We start from the raw sequence: 26621 nt of genomic DNA on the forward strand, positions 1-26621 counted from the left end.
GCATTCCACCGGACCTACCAACTCCAAATTTACAGTAGAAGCCCAGCACACTAGTTCTTAGAACGTGCCGGATAGAAGGCCCACATAGAAGGCAGGTGAGCTCGGAGGTAGGCGCCTGGCCATCTGTAGTATGTGGCCATCCCACATAGTCGGAACAGTTCCCAGAAGAATCAAAGAAGGAAACAAATCTGTTTGGTTGGTGTCCTTTGCTCAAGAAAGTAGGCAAGCAAATAATATTGTTTTGAAAGATTCCAGTGAACAGTTGCAATGCTAAACATAAAGCTCTTCACTTGGTAAGCTTTAGTTAATCTGGACTTGGTAAGCTTTAGTTAATCTGGAAAGTTCTTCTTCCTCAAGAGTGTCCGATAACTGGAGTGCTCCTGTGCAGGTGGTGTGTGTGAGCAAGTATGTGTTTATGCACAGTCTCAGGTAAATCCTGATTTACCTGAGAGGTACAGGAAGTGGAGAGCCACAGTGAAGTCAGAATGAAAGTCTTTCGGAAATGTCTATGTCAGAGTTGGCTTAGTAATAGTGGGTTTGGTGAACGGAATTTTATCTTTGGAGATAAAGAGCGCTACTGAGTCTGGTGTCACTCTGAACTAGTGGCTTCATTACCCTGGCCCGGGGATGAAGGTCAAGGAGGCGGCAGACAGTTGGCTTCACAATACACGAAGCTCAGAATCTAAGCTGACCCTTTTTTCCTCCTGCCAGTCAGATGTCCTACAACACCAGTTGAGTGAAAAGTCTTACAAAGTAAAATTTCGGAATAATCAAGATTTAGTACCCAAAATACTGCAAAATACACAGTCCCCAAATATAGAGCCATCTGGAAAATCTATATATGTACATCTCTTTAATATGTGTATAGAGATGCAAATTTCTAATGCCTAAAGTCAAATAATTCATTCATTAAATTCTAGAACTTGTTCTTTTTTGGACAGTCCTTTAATTTTGTCTCATCTGCTGGGAATCAGAGACAGCTATGTATATTTAAAGTACTTATGTTTGCATTTTTAGCCCTGCTGTTTAATGGAAAAGTGATTTATAATGCCGGACTGGCAGAGACAGATTCTATGGTGGTGCGGCGGAGCGCCTCCAGATGAGCTGAAGGATGGTTTCTGAGCATGAATTATATGTCCGCATGTAAACAGGAAGACAAGGGCAATGATGGATCATCTTCTACCATCTCCTAGTGCAAAACTGCAGACTATATAATTTAAAATTTACTGCCAGCAATACCCATATGATGTGATCATACACAAAGAGCCTATCAACACATTAGGAAACAAAAGCTATATTAAGGTTTCCTGCAACCCAAAGAAAGCCAATGAATGATTCACACTTCCATGCATTAGGCCACCTAAAGGTGAATAACATACGTGGTGCCCTTAATTTTGAAGAAGATGGATAAGTTAGCTAAATAATCTGATTCAATATCCATATCATATTTGGAAGATAAAGTTGCCCTCTCTTCCTCTTTGAAGGTAATCTGTAAGTCTGGGCGATTCTGGGTGACAGTAATTGCTGTAAGGCTTTTTGACTCGGAAGAGAAAGGAGGGAGTGCACTTAGTGTGGGAGTTAGGGGACCAGAAGCCTTGTGATAAGGGCACTTTCAGCCTCTTCTGCTCCCTTTGATGGGCAAGTGCCAGGCTTCTCCAGGACCCCAAGTAACCCTCTCCCCAAAGGCAGTGACGCTATAAATGCAAGACTGTCTCAGCACACCAACCAGGGTAAACTGTTTTCTTCAATGAAACTGGAAAACCGATGTTGGATGGATTTTAAGTGGGAAGTGCTTCACCATTCCTTGATTTATTTTACCTCTCTTTTTATTAATTACAGTTAAGATGTTCAGAGAAAGAAGCTTTAATCCTCAGCAAGCTGCTACAGAGTTGGAATGTGTGATGAATCACAACGAAGACCTTCCTCCCCGGCCTCTCCAGTCCCCCGTGACCCACATGTGCTCTGCCCGCCAGCCCCAGGCTCTGAGAGGGGCCGTCCAGCAAGGGGTGCGGACCATCTGCTTGCTCGCCCCTTCCTTTGGGGGCATGTCGGGGCTTTCTAGCTTCCGTCTTCTGAGCTGGGCACAAGGAAATGGCACTGATAAAGGACTTCACCACACAGCTACCCGAAGGATGACACGGTCTGTGAGAGGCTCTGCGCCCTCTGCGTGGCTGCCCCCCGTCACCCCTCCGCACCGCCAGGCGCCCTGCAGCCCCTGGCCCGTGCGCCGAGGGGGACCTCTGTCTGCAGCAACAGGCCCTTGTGCATCCCTTGCAAATCTCTATCTTATGATTTTTATATGGCAGCACAACTGACTCTATGTTCTGAAATAAGAGTGATTATCTGTGGCTTTGCAGGGAGGGCTTTTGTAGGAACTCAAGAGGGAGATGTGTGGTTGTCAAAAGCTGTAGGCAGAGAGGGAGGGTCCAGTGGCAAGGGAGGGCGGGATGCCGAGAGGCTCCTCCGCATTACTTCCCAGACCTCTTCTTCTGTGTGTTCCCCTCTGCACGGAGCTAACGTCCTAAGGCTCCCCAGGGGCCCCCGGTGCCAGGCAGTGTTGTGTCCTGCCACTCAGTGCTCAGAAATACATCGACGGCCAGTCCGGTGGTCCTTATAGGACCTCGTAACTGCTGTGCTACCAACAGGGGGAGGGAGAAAGAGGTCCCTCAAAATGCTTCTGTTTCTGGGGCCTGTGGCTGGTTTCTGGGTTGCCCCTTAAAAAAGCCAAAGGTATCTAAGTATGAGATAGATCTATTTTGTCGTTTTATTGGCCCATTGGTCAACTGAAGTTAATATTCAGGAAAACCTCTCTGCGTGTGCTCGCCCTCTGTGTCCCCGGCCGTCGGCACCTCATCGATCCATGAGCCCAGGAAACCAGAGAAGGCGCAGGTGCTCTGGCCAGTGAGTCCTTCCAGAGGGCAAGCAGGTCACCCGAGGGTCTTGTTAGAGGCGGACTCTGAGCCCACCCTGGGGTGGTCGTTGCGCCAGGTTTCTGGACGGCTGCCAGAATGCTGGTCCACAGACGGCACTCACAGCCACATGGATCTGAGGCAAAACAGGGCAAGTTCACTCCCCAGAGCCGCTATTACGCCGCCGGGGTGGATGGCCCCTGACCTGCGGGGCAGAGCTCTCCTGGCTTCAGAGAAGCCACGCTGGTATTGGTCTGTTCCGTCTGACCTCTAAAACCAGCCGCACAGCCCAGAGCTTCACGACCCTCTCATTTCTACAACTTTCCTCACCCCCCATCCAGCGTGAAGGCCACTGATGGGGTTAACGCCCTTTATGCTGCTTCTGTGTGCCAAGAACCTTCCAACACCAAGAAACACACTTCCCGCCTCCACAGAGACGGAAACAAAGCTTAAGTAATTTGCTAACAGTGTCGATCAGAAGAGGAAGCGGTGGCATCTGAACATGCGTGTGTCTGACTCAAAAAGCCTGTACCCCCTACACATTGAGGGCCATTTATTCCTTTGATTATTCACGATTGTTTGTGTGGACACCTCTGCTGGGTCCCCGTGATGTGCCAGGCACTGGGCAGGGCTGGTTAATACTCTACAGAAAAGTCCTTGTAAGTCATGAGAATCTGTGAGCATATGAAGTCTCTCAGTGGAGGCCCTACATCAAGAGCCCATTTCTCAAATCTCCATTTCAAACAGTCTGATGTAAAATAGATGCTGGCTTACCGCTTTGGTGGATAAATTGGGTTGCTGGAATTTTCAGAAGGCCTTTGGTCCCGAAATCCCTGTCATTTAGACACTAAGCACATATTTGAAATGCGGTAAGTGCACTGAGAGCTTCTGGGGCTGTGTCACCATTTCAAATTAAGAGCGACTCTGTTCCTCGCTGGTGGTGGCTTCTGGGAAGCTTCGAGCGTCTCCAGCCACCGGTCCTTGGGGGCATCATCTTTGCTAACAACTGCTGCCTAGAGGCACAATTTAGTTGCAGGATAGGAAGAAGCCGACCACCCTCAGACCACCTCCATGTGTGCAGCCCGGGGGAGCTGCTTCCTTCTGGGCAGGGAGCCCTGTCCTGGACGCAGATGCCCGTGGTCTTGTCTGTCACCTGGCCCTGCCTGAGCCCATCTCTATTACCTGCTGCTGATGGCACATCCCTCAGTGCCCAAGGGTCCAGGGCAGCCTCTCCAGGCAAAATGGAGTCCTCAGGCTGGAGGGGAGGGTGTGGAGGGTCACAACCAAATTTCTGAAAGTGTCACACAGAACACACCACCGGTGGAGATGAACAGAACTGGGGGGAGCTCATCATAACAGGCCTCAAGACGAGGTGCCTCGACCCTCTGGGTGGGTCCTGAGGAGGGCAGGGGCCAGCTGCAGGTTCATGTGCGGGGGCTGCAGCTGTGGAGACGTGGTAACTGGCTGTGCAGGGAGCCAGGTCACAGCAGACCCACCCTCCTCCTGCTAAGATCGGTGGAGAAAGGACAAAAGTCGGGTCCTGGAACCACCCAACACGGGGCCTAAGGGAAAACCATAAACATACTTTTCTGCCTAGAATCTGGGGAAGAGCTGGCAGATGTGCCACAGGCCAGCACATGGTGTTTAAGGGGCAGGGCTCACTCTGGCTGATGCCAGCGCTACGCAAACATGGGATTCCAGAGGCAATCTCTCCCCCACCTGCCCTTCCTGAGTAGGGCCTGTGTGCTGGTAGGAGGCGTCCCCTCCTGCAGCTGTCTGCCCTGGCCCCTCTTGCACCAAGGGACAGCCCTCCCCAGAGAAAGCAGTCACTGTGTCCTGGTGGGAGAGGCAGGGGCTGGCTTGCCTGGGACCCTGCTTCCCTCGGACAACATGGGTCCCAGGAGATGAGGCTCTGCCTGGGCGTCTGGGGGGCCCAGGGCGTGTCCCCCGGCTCCTCGGGCCTTGGTGGCCGTCTGTGGATCTGAGTTTGGGCAATGCCCCACATTCCCTCTGGGCTCCACAATTTACCAGCTGTAGACGCTCTTGGCCTGTCTGTCTGGAAACCACAGTGTTAACATGTAGCACACAAACCATGTGGGAGACCGCACGGTGTGCCCCACTGTGTGTGGGAGTCAGCAGCCCTGTGCCAGCCCTTGCCCCCCATGGGCCGGCCCCCTCTTACTAGGTCTCCTGCCGATTAGGAGCCGGGCCTCCCTGGACAGAGCCCTGATCCTCAGGTCCCCCGCCCCCACCCAGGAACCTCTCCCCAGAGCAGGGCTGGCTGGGGTCTGAGGGAACCTAATAGGCCAGCTCCTGTGGGCTGTGTTTTGCTGTGTGTCCAGTTGCCAGGCAGCCAGGGTCACATCACAAAAATAACTACCTCTACTGCATACGGACAGTGCACCTGGCACTGCGGTAAGTCCTGTACAGGCATTAACTCACTTCGCCCTCCCAGGGCCACTGTGAACTGGGTACCACCATTTCCACCACTTCCCATTTTGCTCGGAATCATCCAGTTATTAAGAAGTAAAGCCAGAGCTTACCTAGGCAACCTGGCTGCCAGTGGCAAGCAGGGTGACAGATGAGACTCTCAGGCACTGTGGCAGGCCACCTAAGAAGGCAGGTTTGCTCCGAGAAGACCCCTGAAGCACCTTAGGTCAGGAGGTCCACTGCAGCTACCTGTGGGGCCTGTCCTGGGGGACAGTGTGGACTTGGGGGAGGGCAGGTGTGGCGTGAGAATCCTTAGAGATGATACCTTGCAGGGGAGAAGGAGTTAATGACGGGCAGCCATTGATCTCTTCAACTACTCTTCACCTCTTTCGGCACAAAATTGGGAATGCCGTTTCTTGCTACAAGGTTTTTCTCACCCAACCCAGAGAGAGAAGCTTAGAGCTGTAGGCTCTTCCTGGCAGCATCCTCCAGCCTCCAGGAGGTCCTGCAGCGTTAGAAGTGTCTGCATGGAGGTCTCGAAGAGCATCTGTTAAGGCTGCCAATCAACGGCCATTGAGTGTCCTGCCCCTCCTTTTGGTAAGAAAGAAATGAGAACAATAACCTCAATACTTCCCGAGCAGCCGCAACCAGCAGCAGCACGGGGTTGCCTGCTGCACACTGCGGGCCCCCGAGCTGGCTTTGGTGGCAGGCAAGGAGTGAAAGGCCCTCTCAGAGGTCACAGTAAGGCAATGACAGGACTCATGGTGGCTGCGGGCGGCTCTTCAATGGGGGGAAAGGAAGCTACACTTCGTATCTTGGTCCTTCCCATTCAGATCCCAGGAAGCGTTTTCTGGTCTCAGCTTTGACTTGCTGGCGAAACCTGGGAATTACTAGGGGATTTTACTGTCCCACTGCAAATCCCACCACCCATTTGAGGAACTCTTAGTTGGTAATCAGAGGCAGAGAGGAAAGCCACGTCCAGCGAGGCTAAAGTGCCTTCGGAAGGGCTTGGACAAACCACTGGGGCGCCTTTGGTAAGTGCAGGCACCTGAGCAGAAAGACGAAGAGGGTTGATGTTCTAGTGGGCAGGGCCTCAGAGTGACAAATGCTTTTCACAACTGGGACAACTTTTGCATGAAACGGAGCACGCCTCTAAAATCTAACCCTTCTCTGATTTATCTATAACCTCTTCTCATTGCCTGAAGCCAGATGACCGGCTCACTGGTCCTATCCTCATTTGAACACAGGACAGGCCATTTCATTTACTCGCCGCAGGAGGGGATGTGACAACCTGCCGCGTGATTTCCTGCTAGGTGGTCTCTTAAATACTTGGGGAAATCGCTGTTGTGAAATGCTGTCAGTCCAAATTAGTTTCATGAGACTGCTGGATTTCCATTCACCTCCCTTTAAGTGGTAAATCCCCAACACATCAAAGATTGTGTGTGTGTGTACATGTGTATTTCTCTGAAATTTAACGGGTTGGTAGATCTGGATAGATTATTGAGGCAAGGAAAGAATCTTTAAAATCTGCTATTTAACATGTTCTAAATTCTGAACTGGAGGTAGGGTGGAGAGGAAGGAACCGGCACCCCGTGAGACCGTCGCCCACACTGAGGCCGCCCCATTTTTTTTGCTTCAGTTCTGAGACCTGATTTTTTTAATGGCCAAAAAGTGAAAACTTATTTCCTTGACTGTGCTATCTGGAGCGTCCCCTCAAACTGTGATCATTTTACAATAGGTTTCTAATGCACAATTGCCAATTAAACTGTGCATTTAACCTTTGCACAAAGCACTCCATTTTCTTTTGTTGGGGAATCAGGCTATTAAGTCAGCCGATCAATTCTGCAAATTATGTAAGGACATAGCACTTGCTTAGTATCTATTATGCTGGGCAGAGGGGACTATGCCTGGAATAGTGATAAATAGCACATCACATGTTCCAGAGGGAAAGAATCAGCTGGGGATCTCTGGTTATTGCAAAGTCCTGGATATCTTGGGTTATCTGGGGCCCTTCAATACAAGGCAAGAAATAAATATACAGTGTGATGTCGGCCACCGTAATGAGCAGAAGTCAGCTCTATTTTTGCAAGGAAACACTTCACTTTCTCTAGCCACCCTTACCTAATAATACATTTTTCGCCTCCATTCTGGATGCCTGTAAATGACATAAGGTGTTTCAGTAGTTAAAACTTTCTGATATGCTGAGCCACAATTATAGAGCCTCTTTTCTCTCTAAGAAACTGCCAGAAACTGAGGCTTACTTTGATATGTTAGTAACTACTTATGGAGATAGAGGGTTTGCTTTTCTTTTCTTTTTTTTAAATCATAAGGAACAATTAAGCAATGCCTGTTTTCTGTGTCATACCGCTGGAATGAAAACTAAAAATTTGTCATTGGAAGAATTCAATTACATGTAAAAATCAGGAGACAAACGGTCTTAAAAATACAGGCTACTTTTAGGAAAGCATATTTTCTTCAAAATTCCTATTCAAAAAGGATTCTCTGGGTTCTGTTTCTTCATTTATGAAATGAGAGTATGTGCTAGGTTGTCTATTCTGGGTCTTACTCTATACTTGTTTGCTTAAAAACAAGCTAGTTTTGTAGTTAGAGTGAAAGTTACATTTGCTCCAGTCAGACCTAATTGAAACTATGAATTCCAAATTCTGATCCAAGGTTTTGAGGAAATGATACTTCTTTATCCTCAGGTGTCTAGATATAACTGTGCAAAGGCTATGGCGGACCAAGCAGGGAACCTGGTTTGATTTAGTAGCATTGACATTAAATAAAACATCTGTTTATATTTGGTGTTCATGTATATATTGTTTTTCCAAAATCACACAAATGGATAAGTATACTATATAAAATCTTCCCCCAAAATGTACATCTTCCAAGCCCTTTGACTGCACAGAAACAGATGACGTTACACTTGCAAATCCAACATGTCAGGAAATGCATCTAATTGGGTTTTCACAGTTGCAGCGGTTACCTGGTTGCATGATTAAGTCCTGGATTTTAAGGCACCAGATGGTGGTTGGGTGCTTGCACACGTGCTTTGTGGGGGTGATGGCGCCTCTTTGCCCATGACACATTTCATACCCTTGTCTTGGTATTTCCCCCATAAACTCTCCAAGCTGAATACACAAAGCTCTCGACTTTGAGGTGTGGATATGCCATTCTGAGGAGCTGGCGTGGAGAAGAGTGTGTCTGGGCCCCTCCCCTTCCTCTGTGGCCCCTGCACGCCCTGCAGGGTACGCCCAGGAATGCTCTGTCTGCACCCCGGGCCTCACAGAGCCGGGGTGCTTCCCCTCTGAAGTGATATAACATGCAGGTAGAAGAATAGTTCATGCAGCTGAATTCACATGGCGCAAAACAACCTGTTTTTAAGTGAATGATTCAGTGGCATTTAGTACATTTACAATGTTGTGTGACCAACATTTGGGCGCTATGCCCAAAACATTTGTGTCACTCTAAAATAAAACCCTTGTCACATACATTTTTCTGGGGCATTCAATGGCTTCTGATACATGGATGAGAGAAGAATGAATTGAAGTAGCGGGGGACCATGCTAGTGGGTGCCAGGGCTGAGGAGGAGCGGGGCCAGAGGTTGGGGGTGTCGCTATGAGAGCCTCATCCCTGAGGGGCTGGGAATGCCCTGACCCTGAGTGCAGCACCCTGGTCCTGACACTGTGCTGTGGTTTTATAAGACGGTGCCATTGAGGGAAACTGGCTGACGAGTTCCCAAGTAATTTCCACGCTGTTTCACACAAGTGCAGTGCAGGCAAATCCACAGTTACTGCAAAATAAAAATCTCAACTAAAAGGAAAGGACAAAAACCACATTGCGTGTGTTCTTAAGGGAAGCGCCAACACTTGGAGAGAAGAGCATATAGGTGAAGATTAACGAAGGCCCACTTACTGTCTCAGGCGGCACGCGGGCACATGCTCACTCAACAGAAATACTGGGAGAAGCACAGGATCCAGCCACAATCTGAGGCCGGTGACAGCTGAACAGGAGCTCAGCACAGGAGGGAGCCAGTCAGACGTATTCAGATTGTGATTTAACGGTGGTGACTTCTGTACAGATGTAGTAAATATCCAGGGAAGGAAGACATCCATCTACAGTATAAACGCGCACATGTGCACACACACACAGTCCTGGGTTCCTGCAGCTTCCAGACGAAGTACGAGCCCCACGCACAATGAAAGAAACACACATTCCCCCCTTAACCTGACGACCTGTCTCAAGGCTGCGCCTAGCCATGTGGCTTCTGTCTGGCTGTGGAATCCCTTCACGTAAGACCCCTTACTTCTTTCCCATGCTCACACCAGGGAGGGGCAGCGATGGGGCTACCTGGCTCTCCTTACATGGAAGCCCCGAATGTCACCCAAGAGTCAACCCCTCTCAGCACCACCCCGGGCAAGGCTGTAGCTCCCCATTCTGTTAGAGCTGGACCAACACGCACGGATTCGGTGAGAAACAGGACAAAAGCCTGCAGGCTCATTCCTGACATCCTATCGAGGAGGCATGCGCCCGGCTGAGGCCTTTGGGTCCTGGGTAACGCATGTCTGGCCCCTGTAAACCATGCTCCCACCCAAGCATGAAGGTGGCGGAGCCCTGCAGGGTGAGCAGAAAGGTAAACACGCAGGGGGGCCAAAGCTGGACAGGCAAAGAGGAGACCGGACTGCTGGGGAGCCAGACTTCCCTCCTGGGCTCATTTTTGGGGCCCCAGGCTCCTTGAGCACAGGGAGCACATCCCTTGAACAGCTGATTCAACAAAGCCATCACTTACAGAGCTTCCTGTTTCCCGGGCCCGTCCACATTCCATGTCCCTTTCTAAGGACAGACACAGCAGCCGTCTCGGCCTTGGCTTTCTCCTGGTACAGGTGGCCGCGCAGAGCACAAGGCGGTGGCTTGGGGGGCCGTGTGCTCACAGGTGCGGAGCGGCAGTCCAAGCGAAGGTGGCCTGTCTGTGTCGGACACAGCCCTGCCTCCATCTCGCCAGGGGCCTCTCAGATCACGGCGGGCTTGCTTCTGAGGTTTCATTCCAGCTGATTCCTCCTGGCCCCGCCCTGTTCTCTTGCCCACACCCCACATATTTCCTTGATTTTTCAATTGTCTGTCACTCACCTGCCTCTGTCCTCAAGTCCCGTCCCTACTGTGGTCTCTGAGAACCTCCAGAGGCATGGAGCCCAGTGCACATGTCCCAAGGAGCTTCTGACCAGGGTCAGGAGGCTGAAAATGACCTGTGATGGCCAGGCCACACCGGACACCTAACATGGCCTCAGCATTTGGTGGTGGGCCTGCCTTCAGTGACAGAGTTTGGGACCTAGTTTCTCCGCATAATTATTTCCACAGATCCCATCTACCTCAGCATCAAACACAAGGAAAATCATGTACTCCTAATGCTAACTGCAGATTCTATATATGGGCATGACCTAACGTTATCTTACTCCACATTTAATACTCTTCATAACTATTGTGAATGTGTTATTATGCAATAATTATTATCATTCCCATTTCCAAGAGGAGGGAAAAAACTCTTACTGTAAGTAAATTCATCCAGAGTCACCAGAATAGCAAATGGCAGAACAGAACTTAATCCCAGGTTAGTCTGACACTAATATCCTTATTCCCGGTCTTTCTGGTCTCCTGCTGAAGTCAGAACACTGGCCCACGTCCACAGCAAGAGAAAAACCTGCGCTCTGTGCCTGTGTGCATCTGTGTGTGCATGTCTGTGGGTGTGCTACACGCAGGTGCTTGAGTGTGGTGAGAACATTTAAAATCTACTCTGCAACTTGCAAGTGTCCAATACACTATTCTTTCTATTTAATTTTTATTCCTACTTAGTTTCCTTTTCAATAACCTGCTGGTGATTATGCTGTTCCCAGTGAACGCAAACCTCTGACGACTGGACCACCCGGTCAGCTTCCGTTCCCCGGACCCGTCAGGTGTCCGTCTGAGGCACAGAGCCCACAAGGTGAATGTTTGAGCAATGTACAGACGTTTTATGTTATGCCTTATGATCTCCCAGCTCCATCAACCCATTAATTTATTTAAACCTCCTTCACTCAGGCCAGGAGAGCCAACCCCAGCCTCCACTTCCAAGCAATACTAACAACAGTGAAGGAATAAGACCAATATTTAAAATCTGGAATTTCCTAGGTGTTTGCTATGCTTTGCTTTCCAGTCTCCACAGGAGCCCTGTGACGTGGCAATGATTCTGACGACTTAAACAACAGACCCAGGAAGCATAAGGGACTAGACTGAGATCTCAGAGTGAAGTGACGGCTCTGGGACACCAGTACAGGCTTTGTTGCATTTTAAAAGCTCTTCTCAGTTGTATGCAGTCCCACTTAGGTAGTTTCTGCTTTCCTTCTCAGTACAATCAGGATGTGTGGATTTACTAATTACGATTCCTAGAATCACCCATAGCTGTTGACCCAAGTTAGCCATATCTTATGCACAGTCTAGAGAGGATGGAAACAATAATTATTGCACGGCGCCAGTCTCTTTCTCCCTACGCGACCTGCTGCCCCAATGTCTTCCTATTTATGAGTGTTCCAGAAGAGGATCTGCCTAGACTAGCAGTCAACAAAGTCTGCGTGCCTAAGAAAATCAGTTTTTAAAATGGAAATCCTCTCCCCACCTGCAGCTTCTGACCGCCGAGGACATTTGGGTGCGTCAGAGGATCCAGCTGGAGCCGCTGAGCCATACCTTGAGTCTCCTTCATGAATCTCTGAGATGTGCCCTTTGTTGGGGGGAATCATAAAATTAAAAAAACCGGAAGCTTCAGAGCGGTGTCAGGGTAAGCACTTTGCAACCTTGTGTTTTCTGGGCACTCAAATACTAATAGCCCTGTTTCAGTTTTCTTTTAATCTCTCACCATTCCTCTACAGAAAGTTCAAAAGGAAAAAAAAAATAATACTTGCAACCTAATTCTTGAGAGCTGATGAGCTCCTCCCACAAGCTGTCCGAGACAGAAATCACTGGGTCCTACCTGTTTTTGAAATGTTCTGAGGCAAATGTACCCCGGAATGGCCCCGGGGGTTTTTGGCACTGACCTTTCACGTTCATATTAGCAGAGCCTCTCCGGCCCTTTTCTCAGGGGCTCAAGGGGCTCTTAAAGACCAGGTGTCTCCCCGCCCCAGCTCCAGTGCTCTCATTCTTGGTGACATGTCAGAACCACGTGGGGACCTTCAAACGTCCAGAGCCCAGCTTAAAGCTCTCAGAGCGCCCTGGGAGCGCATCAGAATCTCCGGGGTGTGACCTGCGAGGGCTTCCTGCTCTGAGAAGCCCCCGGGGTCCCCAGTGCAGCCGGATGAGAGGGCTGCCCCTGCCAGCTGTGGGCAGAGGGCCTGGCCTTAAGAAGGGGCTTTGCACCATCAGGACAGTTTGTCAAAGCCAGCTGCCCAGGCAGAGGTACTTTCTTATCAACAACACAGTGCTAGACTCACATGCAAAACCTTCATGAATAACCGATAGATGGATAAATACATGAATGAAATGTGTATGTCTAGCTCAGCTACCAAATAGCTTTGTCCAAAATCAATTGTTTCTCGAAAAATGGGTCCTGCCTAGTGAACAGAGGAGAGTGGGGGGTCAAGTGAGATAATGTAGAAGGAAGAAAAAGAGCCTAACAGGCATCTGTGTCCACCCTATTAGCCCTGTTTCTCCGGGGAACGCTGGCGCCGCATGCAGCTGACGTGTGTAGGTAGAGGATTGAGTTGAATCTGTGACCAGTTGGCTTTAGGGAGATCTTTGCTGCATGATCAGAGCTGTATAATGCCTAGACAGTGGGCGTGATGTTAAAGTAGTAGAAGAGAAATTACCCAAAGGGCGCACCTGTCCACTCTCCCACCTTCTGCCCAAGTGACGGAGAACAGGAGAAAGGCGACATTAAGGCACAAAGCAAGCCCCGTCTGCGGGTCAGGAAAAGCACCGAGCTCACAAAGAAGGAAGCTGAGATCTGCACACAGCGCGGCTGGGGACGCAGGGGCTCTGCGCTCCGCCGCGGCGGGGTCCGGACACCCACACTGTCCGGCCCGTATTCCAGCCCCTCAGCTGTGAGCATGGACCCCATCCGTAACGCCCCGAATGGCTCTGCCGCCTGCCCAGGGTGCCAGCGTCGTCATCAGAGGCAGGGCCTCATCCCTCTGCCTCCGGGGAGGGAGGCCGTATGCCCGCCCGCCGCTCCTGGCGGTTTGCAGTCCTAGGTCGGGGGGCGGGGGAGAGGCCCTCTGCCCTTTTCCATCCTGGCGGTGCGGCCGTCCAGGTGGGTGTTATTAGGCCCAGTTCGGTCAGGATATAAACTACGGAGCAATGACATCCTGAATTAACTGCTTGGTGACATAATCTATATTAATTGAACATTATTGATTCTTATTTAAAATAAATGGGCATCTTGGCATGGAAATACTGGTATGTCAAAAGGGCTTCATTGCAGTACCTCATCGTCAATAGATAAAGCTGACTGAATCGGGTTGGCAGGGATGGCCTCCAACCGTCCTTTGTTTCGCTACCACAGCGCCAGCGCAGCGGGCAGGAGACGGGCTCGGGGCTGCTTTCTTTGCCTTCCCCTGGTGGGCACCTCTGGCTGCAGGGGGCACAGCTCGGGGCTGCTTCCTTTTCCTCCCCCCGGTGGGCACCTCTGGCTGCAGGGGGCACAGCTCAGGGCTGCGCTCGGGGCCTGCTGAGGGGAGGGGCGGGCAGGCTCCTGGGCAGGGTGCTCAGCACGGAGCCGGGCCGGGGTGGGGGCAGCACGGACGCACGTGGTGCCTCCTGTCCGGAAGGAAGGAGGCTGGCATCTGGTTACGCCCCGTGGACCCTCTCCTTCTCCCAGGAAATCTCTGTGGTCACAGCCTCACCTAGGTGGTGCTTGGTCACCACAATCTCTTCCCTCGGCCCCCAGCTCTCATAGGACAGCCGAGGAAGGGCCACCGCATGTCACCTGGGGCCCTGCGGGGCTCCCGGAGACACACCGCAGCCCAGCCCGCGCACCACCAGGCTCGGGGCGGCTCGCGGGGTCCGATCCACCGTCGGGCGGGAGCGAGGGCTGTGCGTTCGGAGGTGGAGCTCCCACCAGAGGAGGAGACGCAGATGGGCCCTCAAACGGGCACCTGGAGATGAGACGGGGGAAGGGAGGCTTTGCTCGGGGCCCAGGGCGTTTTGGGCCAGGAGCCACCCGGCGGGAAGCCACAGGGTGACCAGGAGAGAGCTGGGTTTCAGGGAGGTGGGGGCCTCACCGAAAGGGCGGACGAAGCGGGCTGGGACGGCGCTAAGGGAGGTCCCCCGGGGCCTGCCCGGGCCGGTCTCTGTCCCGACAGCGGGGGGCTGCCCTGCCGCTTTCTGATGGGCTGAGGTGTGCGGGCGCAATGGCTCCAGGTAATCTCCGTCAAGGCCTTTGGGAGACTTGGCTTCTGGCCTTGGGGCCCAGGTGCGCCTGGAGGGCAGACAGGCCGATGCTCTCCTCCACTGAAAGGTAATTGTCTTCACAAAACCCACATTCAGCACTCCAGTAAAGGCACTCCAAGAAACTCAGGTGCCTGGGAGTGGCATAAAAATCCACCCACTTCATTTACTCGCTCCTTCAGCGAGTGTCCGAGCCCCTCCAAGCAGGATGCTGTACTAGCTAGAGCGGATCTGCAGGGGTCCAGCCCCCATGGCCATTGGGTGGGGACCTGCCACAGGGCAAGGCTGCCTGCTTCAGCCTGAGGGGGTCGACAGGAATGCAACCTGATGGCGCAGAGCATGGAGGGACTGGCACCATGGGGGACGCTGCACGTCCTCACCCACAGGCCGGAAAGTGAGAGCTGAGGCAGCAGAGGCCACGCCTTGCACAAGCACTCGACCCGGAAGGGTGTGATGACAAGGGAGATTGGAGCACAGGGTCCTAAGGAAAAGTGGGGGAAAGCCTGGGACACTCAGAGGTCCTCTAGCATTTTGAGGATGAAGGACCAGTCAGAGGTTTCTAATAAATGACAATGGAGTGGTTTAATGGAATGTGCTTTTAGAAATAGCACCTAACAAGGGCAGGACAATGACCTGGGGTGACGAGTGGCAGGAAGCTCACTTTGGGTGCAGCTGCCGGGTGCTTGGGTGGAGTGTGGCCACTTTTCTGGCGTCTAGTGCCACCTCTGTCCACAGGTAGTGGTATTTTTCAAACAGCCTTTCCCCAAATAAGCCAACCAGGCATTATGCTCAACACACCAAGTTCAGAAAGCGTCACAGAAAAGTGTCCTGATGTGTGGTCTGACGCAGTTTTCCCCCACAGTAGCCTCTGTCTCCCTCCAGAGTGGCCCAGAGGCCTACACTTGGAACCGAGCCTTCCTGGCGTACATTGGAGGTCGTTTATAGTGAGTGTGCTGCATTACAGCCATATTTCATGGAGAAAGGGTAGTCTTTTCAAGAAATGGAACAATAGGATATCTATATGCAAAAGAAAAAAAGGATTTTAATCCATATTTTACCCAACGCACAAAAAGTATCTTAAAACAGACTATAGACCTAAATTTAAAGTCTAAAATTTTAAGACTTTTAGAAGAAAACCAGAGAAAAAAGCTTTCAAAGATTTCTTAGGTTTGCCACCAAAAGCAAGAGCCTAAGAGAACCAGTTTGTAAATCGGACATCATCAAAATGAAAAACTTTCATTTATCAAAAGCCATTGTTAAGAGCATGAAAAAGAGTTATAATCTGGGAGAAAATAGTTGCCAATCATGTATTTGTCAAAGGACTTGTGTCTAGATTAAATAAACAACTCTCAAAATTCAATAATTAAAAAAACCCACAAATCTTCAATTATAAAATGGACCGAAGACTTAAACAGACACTTCTCCAAAGATACATGGATGACAAGTAAGTCCAAGAAAAGATCTTCAGGAACATTCCTCATTCAGAAAATGCACACAAATCCATGATGAACTATTCCTACCCTTTCTACCCACCTATTCCCAGGCCTAGAGAGAGAGGTCTGACAGAAGAATGTGTGCTATCTGATTGCATTATAGAAGGTTCTGGGAAATGCACAGCTAACATCTAGACGCAGAAAGCAAACTGTGGTTGCCTGGAGAAGGTCAAGAATGAAGAACACTTTATTTAATCTAATCTTAGGGGTAACAGTCTGCTCATATCTCGATTGTGGGGTTGATCTCCAAGATGTACACATATACCAAAGCTTATCAAACTGTACGCTTTAAATAATGCCACTTCCTGTCAATAAAGGTGTTCAAAAAGATAATCAGAATTATATGTATATGACCCATAGCTTTTAGTCTTGATTTTTATGTTAAGTCCTTTTTTTACCCTCTGGTTGTTCTCCACGGACACCTTCACTTCCCTGTTTCCTAGCCTTGTGCCTACAAAGATACAGAAGCTGACTATCATAAGAAAATGATCTGTTGAATTTTCAAACACCATTAGCAGTTACAGCACCTGGACATGGGATGGGTCCCTAAGCTCCATAATGACAAACATTTAAGAAAGAAAAGGATCTCATCCAGGTGAGAGAGACATTGGGGTGCAGAGTTTTTCTCTGAAGTTGAGCAGCTGCTCTGAGGAGCAGTCCGTTTTCCTAGACTTCATCAGCGTCCACGCAGGTTGGGGGCTATGTCCTCCTGCAGGGAGAAGTTGCTATTTGACGTATTTATAATCACGCTTCAGAGGCTAGAAGGCTGGACTTCTCTTCTGCCCTCGAGGCAGCCATCCCTCTGAGGTGCGCACCCCCGAGCAGGGGCATGCTGGGATGCTGGCCCCCCACGACCTGCCTAGCAGGGAGAAAGACACTGTTTTGCTTTGCTTTTATTGGAATATTTCTGCTTGAGCTGGGAAGGTTGGTAGCGATGTGGCTCTTTCTCTGTCCTTCACAGTCATGGAGGATCCCCCAGGGGACAGCCATTGTCTCCCAGTAAAGGGAGGTACCAGGTACCTGAGGCCACCGAGGGAAGAGCAGAGTGTTTTAGCATTTCCCACACTCATGCCTCAACCCACCGTTTCAAACTTGTTTACCCTTCTTGCCACATGTAACCTGCAGCCTCTGCTCTGCTGTGCAGCCGGAGACTTAGGCCTTCTTGTCTCTGCACCCCCGCATCCACTGGCTTCCTCCTAGTCCCTCGACCCAATTTCTCTGTTTACTAGAATGTTCCCACCACTCAAAGCTTCAATCAAGACTTAGCCCCTCTGCTTAAAATTCTACCCCACAATGGCTCCAACAGACATCCAACTCCTGCCTCTCTGTGAAAAATACAAGAGAATATAATATCAGATGGAAAATATTCGGAAATGGTAAGTAAAATAGGAACCTTTTTATTGCACACAGGAATGCTGTTTTTTCCTGTCTCTTCCCTCACTCCCAAGATTCCTAGCACATGTCTGCACACACAGGTAGTGCTCAATAGCAGACCTCGGGAAGGATCTAAGAGTATAATGTACTGTTTATTTACAGCAAAATCATCCCAACATTTTCAATCTGGTTTTGAAATTGCATGTAAAAGCCAGAAGCAAGGACTCCCGCAAGCCATATGTGTAGCTGGTTGGCTCTTCCGTGGCTACAGCAGGTAAAAACACCCAAGACCCTCCAGTTTGCCCACCTAAATGTATGTGCATAGTGGAAAATTGTCTCCAAGTGTTATTGACCTCACAGTCTGAACAGAGCATGACGCGGTGCCCACCACCTGGCTGGGTCAGCCTGCTCAGGCACACCCACCCCTCCCTGCTAGCTGGCGTGGACTATTCTTGTTTGCATGAGATTCTATGAAATGTCATGTTGTGAGGTCCCAGATCACAGTCTTTCCTTTGCTTGAATGTCATTTGGTCTCTATGGGAATTTTAAATTTATTTTTATTTGTTTTTTACCGAGGTTTAAGCATCTAATTGAAACATCTCCTCTTGGTGGTCTTCCTCCAAGCTCAGTGCTTTCCATACAAAATAAATTGCCCCGTTTGGGAATTTCAAGAGCCCCCTCATCCCTGTTTTCATCTGGACTTCACACACTGTACTCGGCTTTCTTATGCTAACCTCCCAGGCACGCCTGTATCCAAATTCATCCAGCAGGGCCTGTGTCATGCCGGGTACCCAGAAACAGGAACTGAAATGTTTAATAGATTAGGGGGTAACTAGGTTATTAGATAACTTTTGCAGGGATCAAATGTGGGGGATTTTAGAGGTGGGAGAAGTTTATTATTTGTTGGTGGGTTTATCAAATAGGAAAAAAGTTTTAGCAGGAAATAGACGATGCTATCAGCAGGTACTACAATTGAAAAAAAAAATAAAAAAGAAACTCAATATTAAAAAGAAATTCAAAGACAACTGCCTCCCCAGATGGAGACTTTGTTTTTAAAGTCTTTGCAAAGGTAAGGCATGGTGATCTAAAAGGCGCTGTTAGGTCCGCCTGCACCTCACTCTCCGCGTACCTGCAGCTGTAGACGGACTCTCGGGGCCGAGAGACGACACCCGCGAGCGTCTCTCCCCTAAAAGGCTCCTGTTAAATGCTTGGGGTTTTTATCCCGCCTTCTTTTCCTAACTAATAAACTGCAGAGTAGAAAGACTCCACTTCCTAAATCAAAGGGCTTCCCGTAATAAAAGGAGGAAATGTTGCCATTTGCGACGATGCGGATGGACCCGGAAGGTATCATGCTCCGTGAAATAAGTCAGCTAGAGAACGACAAACACCGTATGATTTCACTTACATGTGGGCTCTACGACACAAAACAAACAAAAAGAAACACACCCATAAATACTGACAACAGACTGTTGGTTACCTTAGGGAGAGGATGGGGGGAGGGTGAAACAGGTGAAGGGGAGAAAGGGCTACAAACTTCAAATTCTAAAATAAATTAGTCTTAGGAATGGAAGTACAGTATAGAGCATATAACCAACAATACGGTAGCATCTTGTTACAGCACCAGGAGGTAGCCACACTTACCACAGTGAGAATTTAGTAATGTATATAGTTATAGAGTCACTATATTGCACATATGAAACCAATATAATATTCCAATATGGAACTCTATTCCAATAAAAACTATATTCCAATAAAAAATAAATACATCAGGGGGCTATCTTAAATTTGAAGGTGAATAACAATGCATGTGTGATGTCTACGTACAACAGCTAATAAATAACCAAGCCACCTAATAATGCTAATATTCCTAGAAAGGGCCAGGCAAGAACAAAGACAACAGAGGAAAGGACTCTTTTCTGATGTCTTCAGATAATATGGTAATTTTAATACCAGCAATGGGCTGCATCACAGGCAAACTGATTAAAAAGAGCCTCGATGAATATCTAATGACTCGTATTCCATCATGAATTTTAATGCAGACATAAGCTGGATGTAAGCTTCCTTCCTTCCTTCCTTCCTCATCTGTCCGTCTGTGCCTCCATCCAACGGGTACTTACTTAGCACACACACCCTCAGACCACCTGCCTAGCTGGGGATTAAACACGGGCTACTGCCCGGGAAGAGAAAAGAGAAACCGGCCTCTGCTGTGCAGCGACAGCCCTGTGCTTGCACATGGCATTTGTGGCCCCATTTGCTTCTCACAAAATCTCACTGGGTAATTCATCTTATCACCGCCGTACAGATAAGGCAACCGTGATAAGGTATTAAAGAGCCACTCACATCACCTTAGTAAGTCCATCTGCCTCCAGAAGAGGCTTTTCTACATTCCTGTTGCTGAGCACCGTCAATCTCCATCAGCCTCTTCTTCGTGAAGATGTCAATGACCATGTTTAACTTGCAATGTTCTAAAAATCTTACATGTATGTTGATAATTTCCAATTAGTGACTTGGCCCAAGCAACGTATGCAGAAAATGGCACCAGTAAGCTAAGCACAGAACCCCACCCAGCAAATCACTCCCCTCACAATGCAGGGCCAACAGACCCGCCATCACAGCTTCGCTCACGGGCTTCGCTGCCATCCCATCAAGTTGCTCTTTGGTTATTAGCTATTGGACAAATCATGAGTGTTTGCATCTCATTATGAACGTTTCCCCCTATAAAATATTCAGCATGTTTTCCTTCAAAATGCCTGATGATAGAAGCTTCCCAGGTTCCTACCTGAGCACAAGGCGGTGCAGCCTTCCTGACGATGTTGCTGGTTGGAGGTTGTTCTTGGAAAGACCATCCCATGAAAAACCTGTCTGATGCTCTTTTTTCTTTAAGAAGTAACGGCTCTTGCCAGCACACAAGGTGAATCTGTGTGGTTTTTAGACCTTTGGAAGAAATTGGCCCTACTCATCCCGGTTCTGTTCTTTCAGCCCATCAGAAAGGTCCATCCGTCTGCTTAATCGATAGCAAACCCAAATAGTCTGTTTTGGTTTACTAAGGGCAGGGAAAAAATCTTTAAAGAAAACCAACACTGCAGCAGAGTTTCTGAGCAAATTTGCAGAAAAAATTACACAGTATGAACTAAGTGTATACTTAAGCTCTTTTCACACTGGCAGTGGGTACAAGACAGACTTGCCTGCTTACTCCAAGATTAACACCCGATTTTCAGAAATACATTCTCGCCCAGGAACCCTCACCTTTAGAGAAGAAAGAGCTGCTCTATATGTGTTTGCAGCCTCAACATTACTGGATGAGCTAATGGCCTTACGCTCAACTCTGTTTTCTTCTGTTGGGAATTCCAGCCAAATTCACCCAGAAGAGAAGGGAATGTGAGGTTCCAGCTGCCTGCAGACCTCTCGGGGCAGCACCAGGATTGCCGGGCAGTGCCTCCCATCAGAGACCTCCTGCTCCGGCCCATGTTAGTTACATGCTTGGCAACTCTGGGAGAGCCCCCTTCACAGTGATTTGGCAAATTCTGGAAAGCAGAGGCCTGTTCCCGGCCCTCAGTTCTTCAACCCTCAGCATCAATCAGATTTGCATTTGAGCTTTAGGATCATAAAATATTTATTAACCTCCAGCTTTTAATGTCCATGAATAAAGAGCCAAATTAATAATTTTTGAGTGTTGGTCAAAAAGAAATGGAGAACTTTCTCCAAAGGGACAATAGTCAAGGCCAAATAAAGAGCCGTGGGTGGGTCTACCTGACGTCACAACACCTGCCTGCAAAGTATGGTCAGTTGTTTGAATCATAAAGACTTTGAGGAATAAAATGGTCATGTGTAGTGTATTTTGTCTGTTTTCTTCCAAGTGCTGAAAGCAGTTGGTCTGGTTTGTGTGGAAAGACACTCACTTAAATAAGAGCAAGACCACAGAGAGACAAACAGCCTCAGGGTCTCCCCCAGGGACACAGGGGGTGGGGGCAGAATGGGAGCTGGCTGGTGTCAATCTGTGTAATGGTGCCATTTACTCCACGATCTTAGGAGGCTAATGTGCAGTCTTTTCCTTCCTCAAGATGCACCAGTGCAGCCCTGGACCTCCCACATCACAGAGCCACTGAGCAGGGGCTCTGAGCAGGGGCGGGGGCCAGCCCGCCACGTGGTGCCCTGGGCCCCTCAGCAGTGGGGGTGATCTGGATATCAGCAGCCCAGCACCCCCATGCACTGGTGTCCCCCAGGGGTGCCTGCTCTGCTCGGCAAGGAGCTGAAGGTCAGCAAGGGCTTTAAATTGGATGTCAGGCATGTGTCCTAATGTGTGACACGCCCCGTGTATTTTCTTCTTCCACTGAAATGCATAAATGTAGGTTTGCATATGTAAATGCGTACATATGTCTGCTGAACATGATCACAGAGACTGTGCTCTCAGTATCAGTGGTACAGGTTTGTGTGTATGCTTTTTAGATGTCAAGAAATGCAGGCACATTTCACCACAAAACATGTGCCTTTACATGGGTTGGGGGTTTTCCTTCTAGTTTTGATTGCATTAGCAAAGTTTTGGAGACTAGAAAATTGCACAGCTGAGCAACATCAGAGTTAGATACCTCCAAGACACACAGCCACTATTTATTCTCCTCTCCCTTTCACTAGATTTTAAGTTAATTATAACAAGGACTGGGTCTTATTAATCTTTGCATACCTAACACCTCATTAGACCTCAGTAGCAACAATGACAGGCTTACATTTGGGAGGAAGTATTACTTGTATTGGTTTCATCTCCTTGAAACCAGAGTTTACTGCTCATAGGATCAAAATACCCCAGTAGGGAATGAAATTCCAATGGCTGTTGGACACAGTGTCCACACCAGGGTGTTCCAAGCCTTTACTTGAAAAACCACTTTGGGGGGTAAAGAAAGTCCTTGCATCTGTTGCTCGACCACTTCAGCTCATCATCTCCTGAAACAACCAGAATATTAACGACCTTCCCGACCACAGCACTAACGGACCTGGGAAACAGCCCTCGGACCCAGTTCAGTATGTGGAGTGTCGGAGCCGGAAGGGACCTGCAGATGGTCCGGCTGCTCTCCATTCTGGATGTGCATCAGAATGGCCTGCGAGCTTTTGAAAACCTACTGACGTCGTGGGCCCCGCCCGCCATGATCTGGACTTTACTGGCGTGGGGTGGGGCCTGGCTCTGCAGTCAACACTTTCTGGGAGGCTGCGTAGATCTCTGGACAGAGAATCATACTGATCTGATTTGCACCTCGGTTTTACAGGTGAGGAAATGGACTCACAAGGAGGTAAAGTGACTGCTCCAGGCAAAAAACCATGGAAAAAGATGGGAATTCCCTGCGATTTTTTGTGTCCTGCCCATCACTCTGTTAAGTCACCCTGCCCTTCACAGGTGTGGTTATTCTCAAATGTTCAAATTTGGGTTATTCCATGTATATAATCAATCATAGGAAGTCCACAGTAGGGAATAATCTATTTTTTCTCCTCTAGTAAACTTGGACCGGCTTTCCTGGTACACAGATTTCTGCTGTCAATCATCTGTTGAATTAAATGCCTTCCCTCAGTATCCAGTAACTGGATTTAAAGATTCTCTGATGAAATCAAGTAGTCTTTTATCTACTGGATGTGTGCCGTCTAAATGGCAAAACCGATGAAGGTGGTGAGTCCACTTCACCGTTTCTGAATACGGCAGGCAGACCAGTCCTGGGTGTGTTTAAACAGCCCTGGCTCTCATTTCTACTTGCTACCAATAAAAATATGTAAATACACAGAAGCTACCAGAATCTTACAGAAGCTACTGGAATCACAGTAAGACTGCCACTAAATGAGCACAAATTAGTGGTATAATAAATTCTATTTCATGCCAGGACCCAAAGCCCAGACTATGAAATTCCACACCCAGCACGGGGTCCCTGGCTACGGGCCACCACAGATGGGCTTCGCTCCGAGTAGCCCTGAACACATAGGGCTTTCAGTGGCCCATGTAGCGGCACTGGGGGACCCCAGGGAGCCCCCACCCTGAGAGGGGCAGACACACACCCGGGACGCAGGACGGACAGACCGGAGGGGGCCAGATGGTCAGCCCTGGCTGTGTGAAGTCGATGCTGCACAGCTGCCCCTCCATGGAGAGGCCTTTAAATCCTCTCTTTGCAGCCATTTTCTAATCTAGGTCTGATTTTTAAAAATTTTATAATCAACTGTCTGGAGTTATTAGCATAAAACCACTATGAAAAAGGGAATGAACAATTCAGAACTGAGACTGCACAGTAATTACATCACCCATTTAAATTCCCCATCCCTAAATAATTAAGGACTTCCTCAGATTATTTAGAATGTGCTTCCTTATCTGCACCGTGATTTTTGGCCAGTGAAATCCCGGTGTCTTTCTATATGGAACTGAGGCCCCCTTCCCGCAAACGGGGCCAGCGTGGGGCTGTGAGTGTGGGGGTCCATGCGCCTCATACAGCGCAAGAGAATCTGCTCAGAGGATGCCCACGGCCCTGGGGTCTCCCTTCAGGCACACTTCCTGAGGGTTCGTCTGAAGCTTTGGGGTGTTTTATGCAATACATTTTTAGATCATTCCAGGTGCCATTGGCTAAATGAAGCTCAGTTTGTGAAGGAGAAAATACAAATTATCCTACTGAGCATCAACATATCCACCCGTGACTTTGCTCTTTTACACCTGATGTCTCTGAGAAAGAACTTTCCGGAGTCTGGAAGCCAGATCTGAGTATGATTTCAGTAAGATATTCTGGTTCTAAGAGTCCTCTAACAACTAAAAGTTCAATCAGACCTTTTCAGACGGAGTGTAGACAGCTATTTGGTGAATCTGGAGCACAGAGTAAGCTGTTTCCATGTGCACAGACTAAGTCTCAGAGACAGAGGGAACACTTACTTTACAGATGGGAAGGGAAGGTTATCAGGAAGGCCAGGAGGGTGAGAACCACACAGCGGGTCGGCGGACCTGCGGCCCAGTGGTGTGTGAGGTGCACATGGTACTTCTATGGATTTCATCATCTAAATGCTTCTAACATGCTCTTTTTGACTCAGATGGAACACCCATTTATATACTACAAATGTGCTTTAGCTTGGGAAGAAATTGTTTTGGTTGTACCCAGTTGAATGTAGATTCTTGCTTGAGAAGTAATTTCAGAATTACTGGCAACCTCACATGGCCTGATGATTACAAGTTCAAACGAAGAGATACTATGACTCATGATTGACAAAGCACATCTATACCCCCAAGCCCTTCTGAAATGGCTTAGAGCTTCACACAGAAAGAAAAGCCATTCACCTGTAGTCAGAAATGCATTACAAGCATTAGCTGCCGCCTATTTTTTATTCGCCCAACGCCGTGATTTCTAACGAGCAGAGCCCTAATACTAGCATACAGAAAGACGTTATAGAACCAAATGACATTAGAGGAGGATGGAAACAGACCCACAGTTTTATTCCAGCTCTGCAGTGTATATTAAGGGGTCACTGAAAATTGGCCTATGGTCATTCATCCCTTCCTAGGCCCTAAACACCCTGGTCCAGACATGCAGCATGAACATACATCTCCTGAATCCATGGAACTATCCAGAAGTCTTTACTCATTGCTCTGAATCCAGAGTCTGACAACTGGAAATAAGCAAGGATCCCCGTTGGTGTTTTATCCTTCTGTGAGGAGAGGCCAGAGCTGCCGCGCCACAAGCCGCCTGCCATTAGGCCAGCTTGGTGCTCATGGCGCTGCGGGGGGGATCGTGGTAACAGCCTGCAGTGGGTATCGGGCATGTGAATGGTTTGTGACTGCAGCTGCCCCGGTACTTTCTCATGCTTTAATAGTGCACCACCAAGCTTGAGATTTTCTTAGCTTTTCTCTTGCTAGTCACATAGGGCTTCTGATAGACTATATAGTCTGAACTGAAGACACAGAGAGCCTGTATTTTCACGGTTCTCTCTATCAGCCATCACATTCAACACGGTTCCCAGAGGCTTTGATCAGAATGTGCTGGCTGGTGGGCAGCTGACAGTAAGCAGTGAACCGCCATAGCGTGGCTCCTGTGCTGACCTGTGTCTTCAAGGCCACTTTTGCTCTGAGTGAACACCCGGAGCTGCGCTGGCTGGCTGCTGGCTGCGTCTGCTACAGATTAAAGTTAAATTCTGACCCTTTGGCGACGCATCAGACATGCATGGTTGAATCTCCCAGTGGGAGTTTTGCAAAATAATGCAAGGGCCTCACCACACATCTCCCGCGGCGGCTAGCTCTTTCTTTTTTTCAGAAAATAAACTTTTTTTCCAGTAAGTTGATTTGTATCCTTTTACTCACCCTCCAAAACTGCTTCAGTCTGTTCACTCCAGGCAGTTTGGAAGCATTCATCCCTGCAGGTCGGAGGCGAGCCCTTTGCAGCTAGGACGTTAGTGGGACTCCCACGACTGATCTGAAGCAGAGTGAAGCCCAGTGCCCAGGGATTCTCGCGATCGGAGACACTCCCTGGCTTTTCATGCTGCTTTCCAACAACCACAGAGCTCACCGCTCAGCAGAAAGCAGCCAATGGCTGCACACGACGTTCTCAGCCCAGGGGACCAGCGGGGAGCGGGCATGCCCCACTGCAAGCTGATGTCGGCAGAGGCGAGACTCGGGAATGCCTCCAGAGCAGCCTGGTGAGAAATGGGGGTGTTTTCTAAATGGCCCTGCTTTCCTTGTCTTACTTCACATGGGCCAGATTGAAGACTGTATTATGGTTGAGAAAGAGAAACTGAATGTCTATCTCAGCTCAAAATGGTCAGTCTGCCCACGCTGAGGGTCCCCTCTGCCCCTTGGCTGGTCTTTGCTTCTTGATTTTGGTTCTGACCATGGGCAGATGTGTGTCTAGAATATTGGGGGACACATAGAGGTATTTCTACTCTTTCTATGATTCCTAATAAATGGTAAATGCTGATTGCATCTACTCAGAGAAATAGGGATTCGGCCATTATTCACTTACTCTTCCGTTAACGAGCAGATAGGTATTTCAGAGTGGAAGTAAGC

At 49.0% G+C, this 26621-nt stretch overlaps 1 protein-coding gene across 4 annotated transcripts in view; it reads right to left on the reverse strand.

The window, feature by feature from the left end:
• The window catches only part of DPP6 (dipeptidyl peptidase like 6), an 863884-nt gene that overhangs the window by 490320 nt on the left and 346943 nt on the right, over positions 1-26621 (reverse strand). The window contains exon 1 of one of the 4 annotated variants that reach the window (XM_073238159.1): positions 25920-26029. The exons of the other annotated variants lie outside the window; for them this stretch is intronic. Coding sequence (XP_073094260.1) covers positions 25920-25970 — 51 coding nt within the window. The 5' untranslated portion in view covers positions 25971-26029. Of the gene's footprint in view, positions 1-25919; positions 26030-26621 lie in introns of those variants that run through there. 4 annotated transcript variants of the gene reach the window in all.

The sequence above is a fragment of the Manis javanica genome, chromosome 6 (genome assembly GCF_040802235.1).
Source record: "Manis javanica isolate MJ-LG chromosome 6, MJ_LKY, whole genome shotgun sequence".
Classification (NCBI taxonomy): Eukaryota; Metazoa; Chordata; class Mammalia; order Pholidota; family Manidae; genus Manis; species Manis javanica.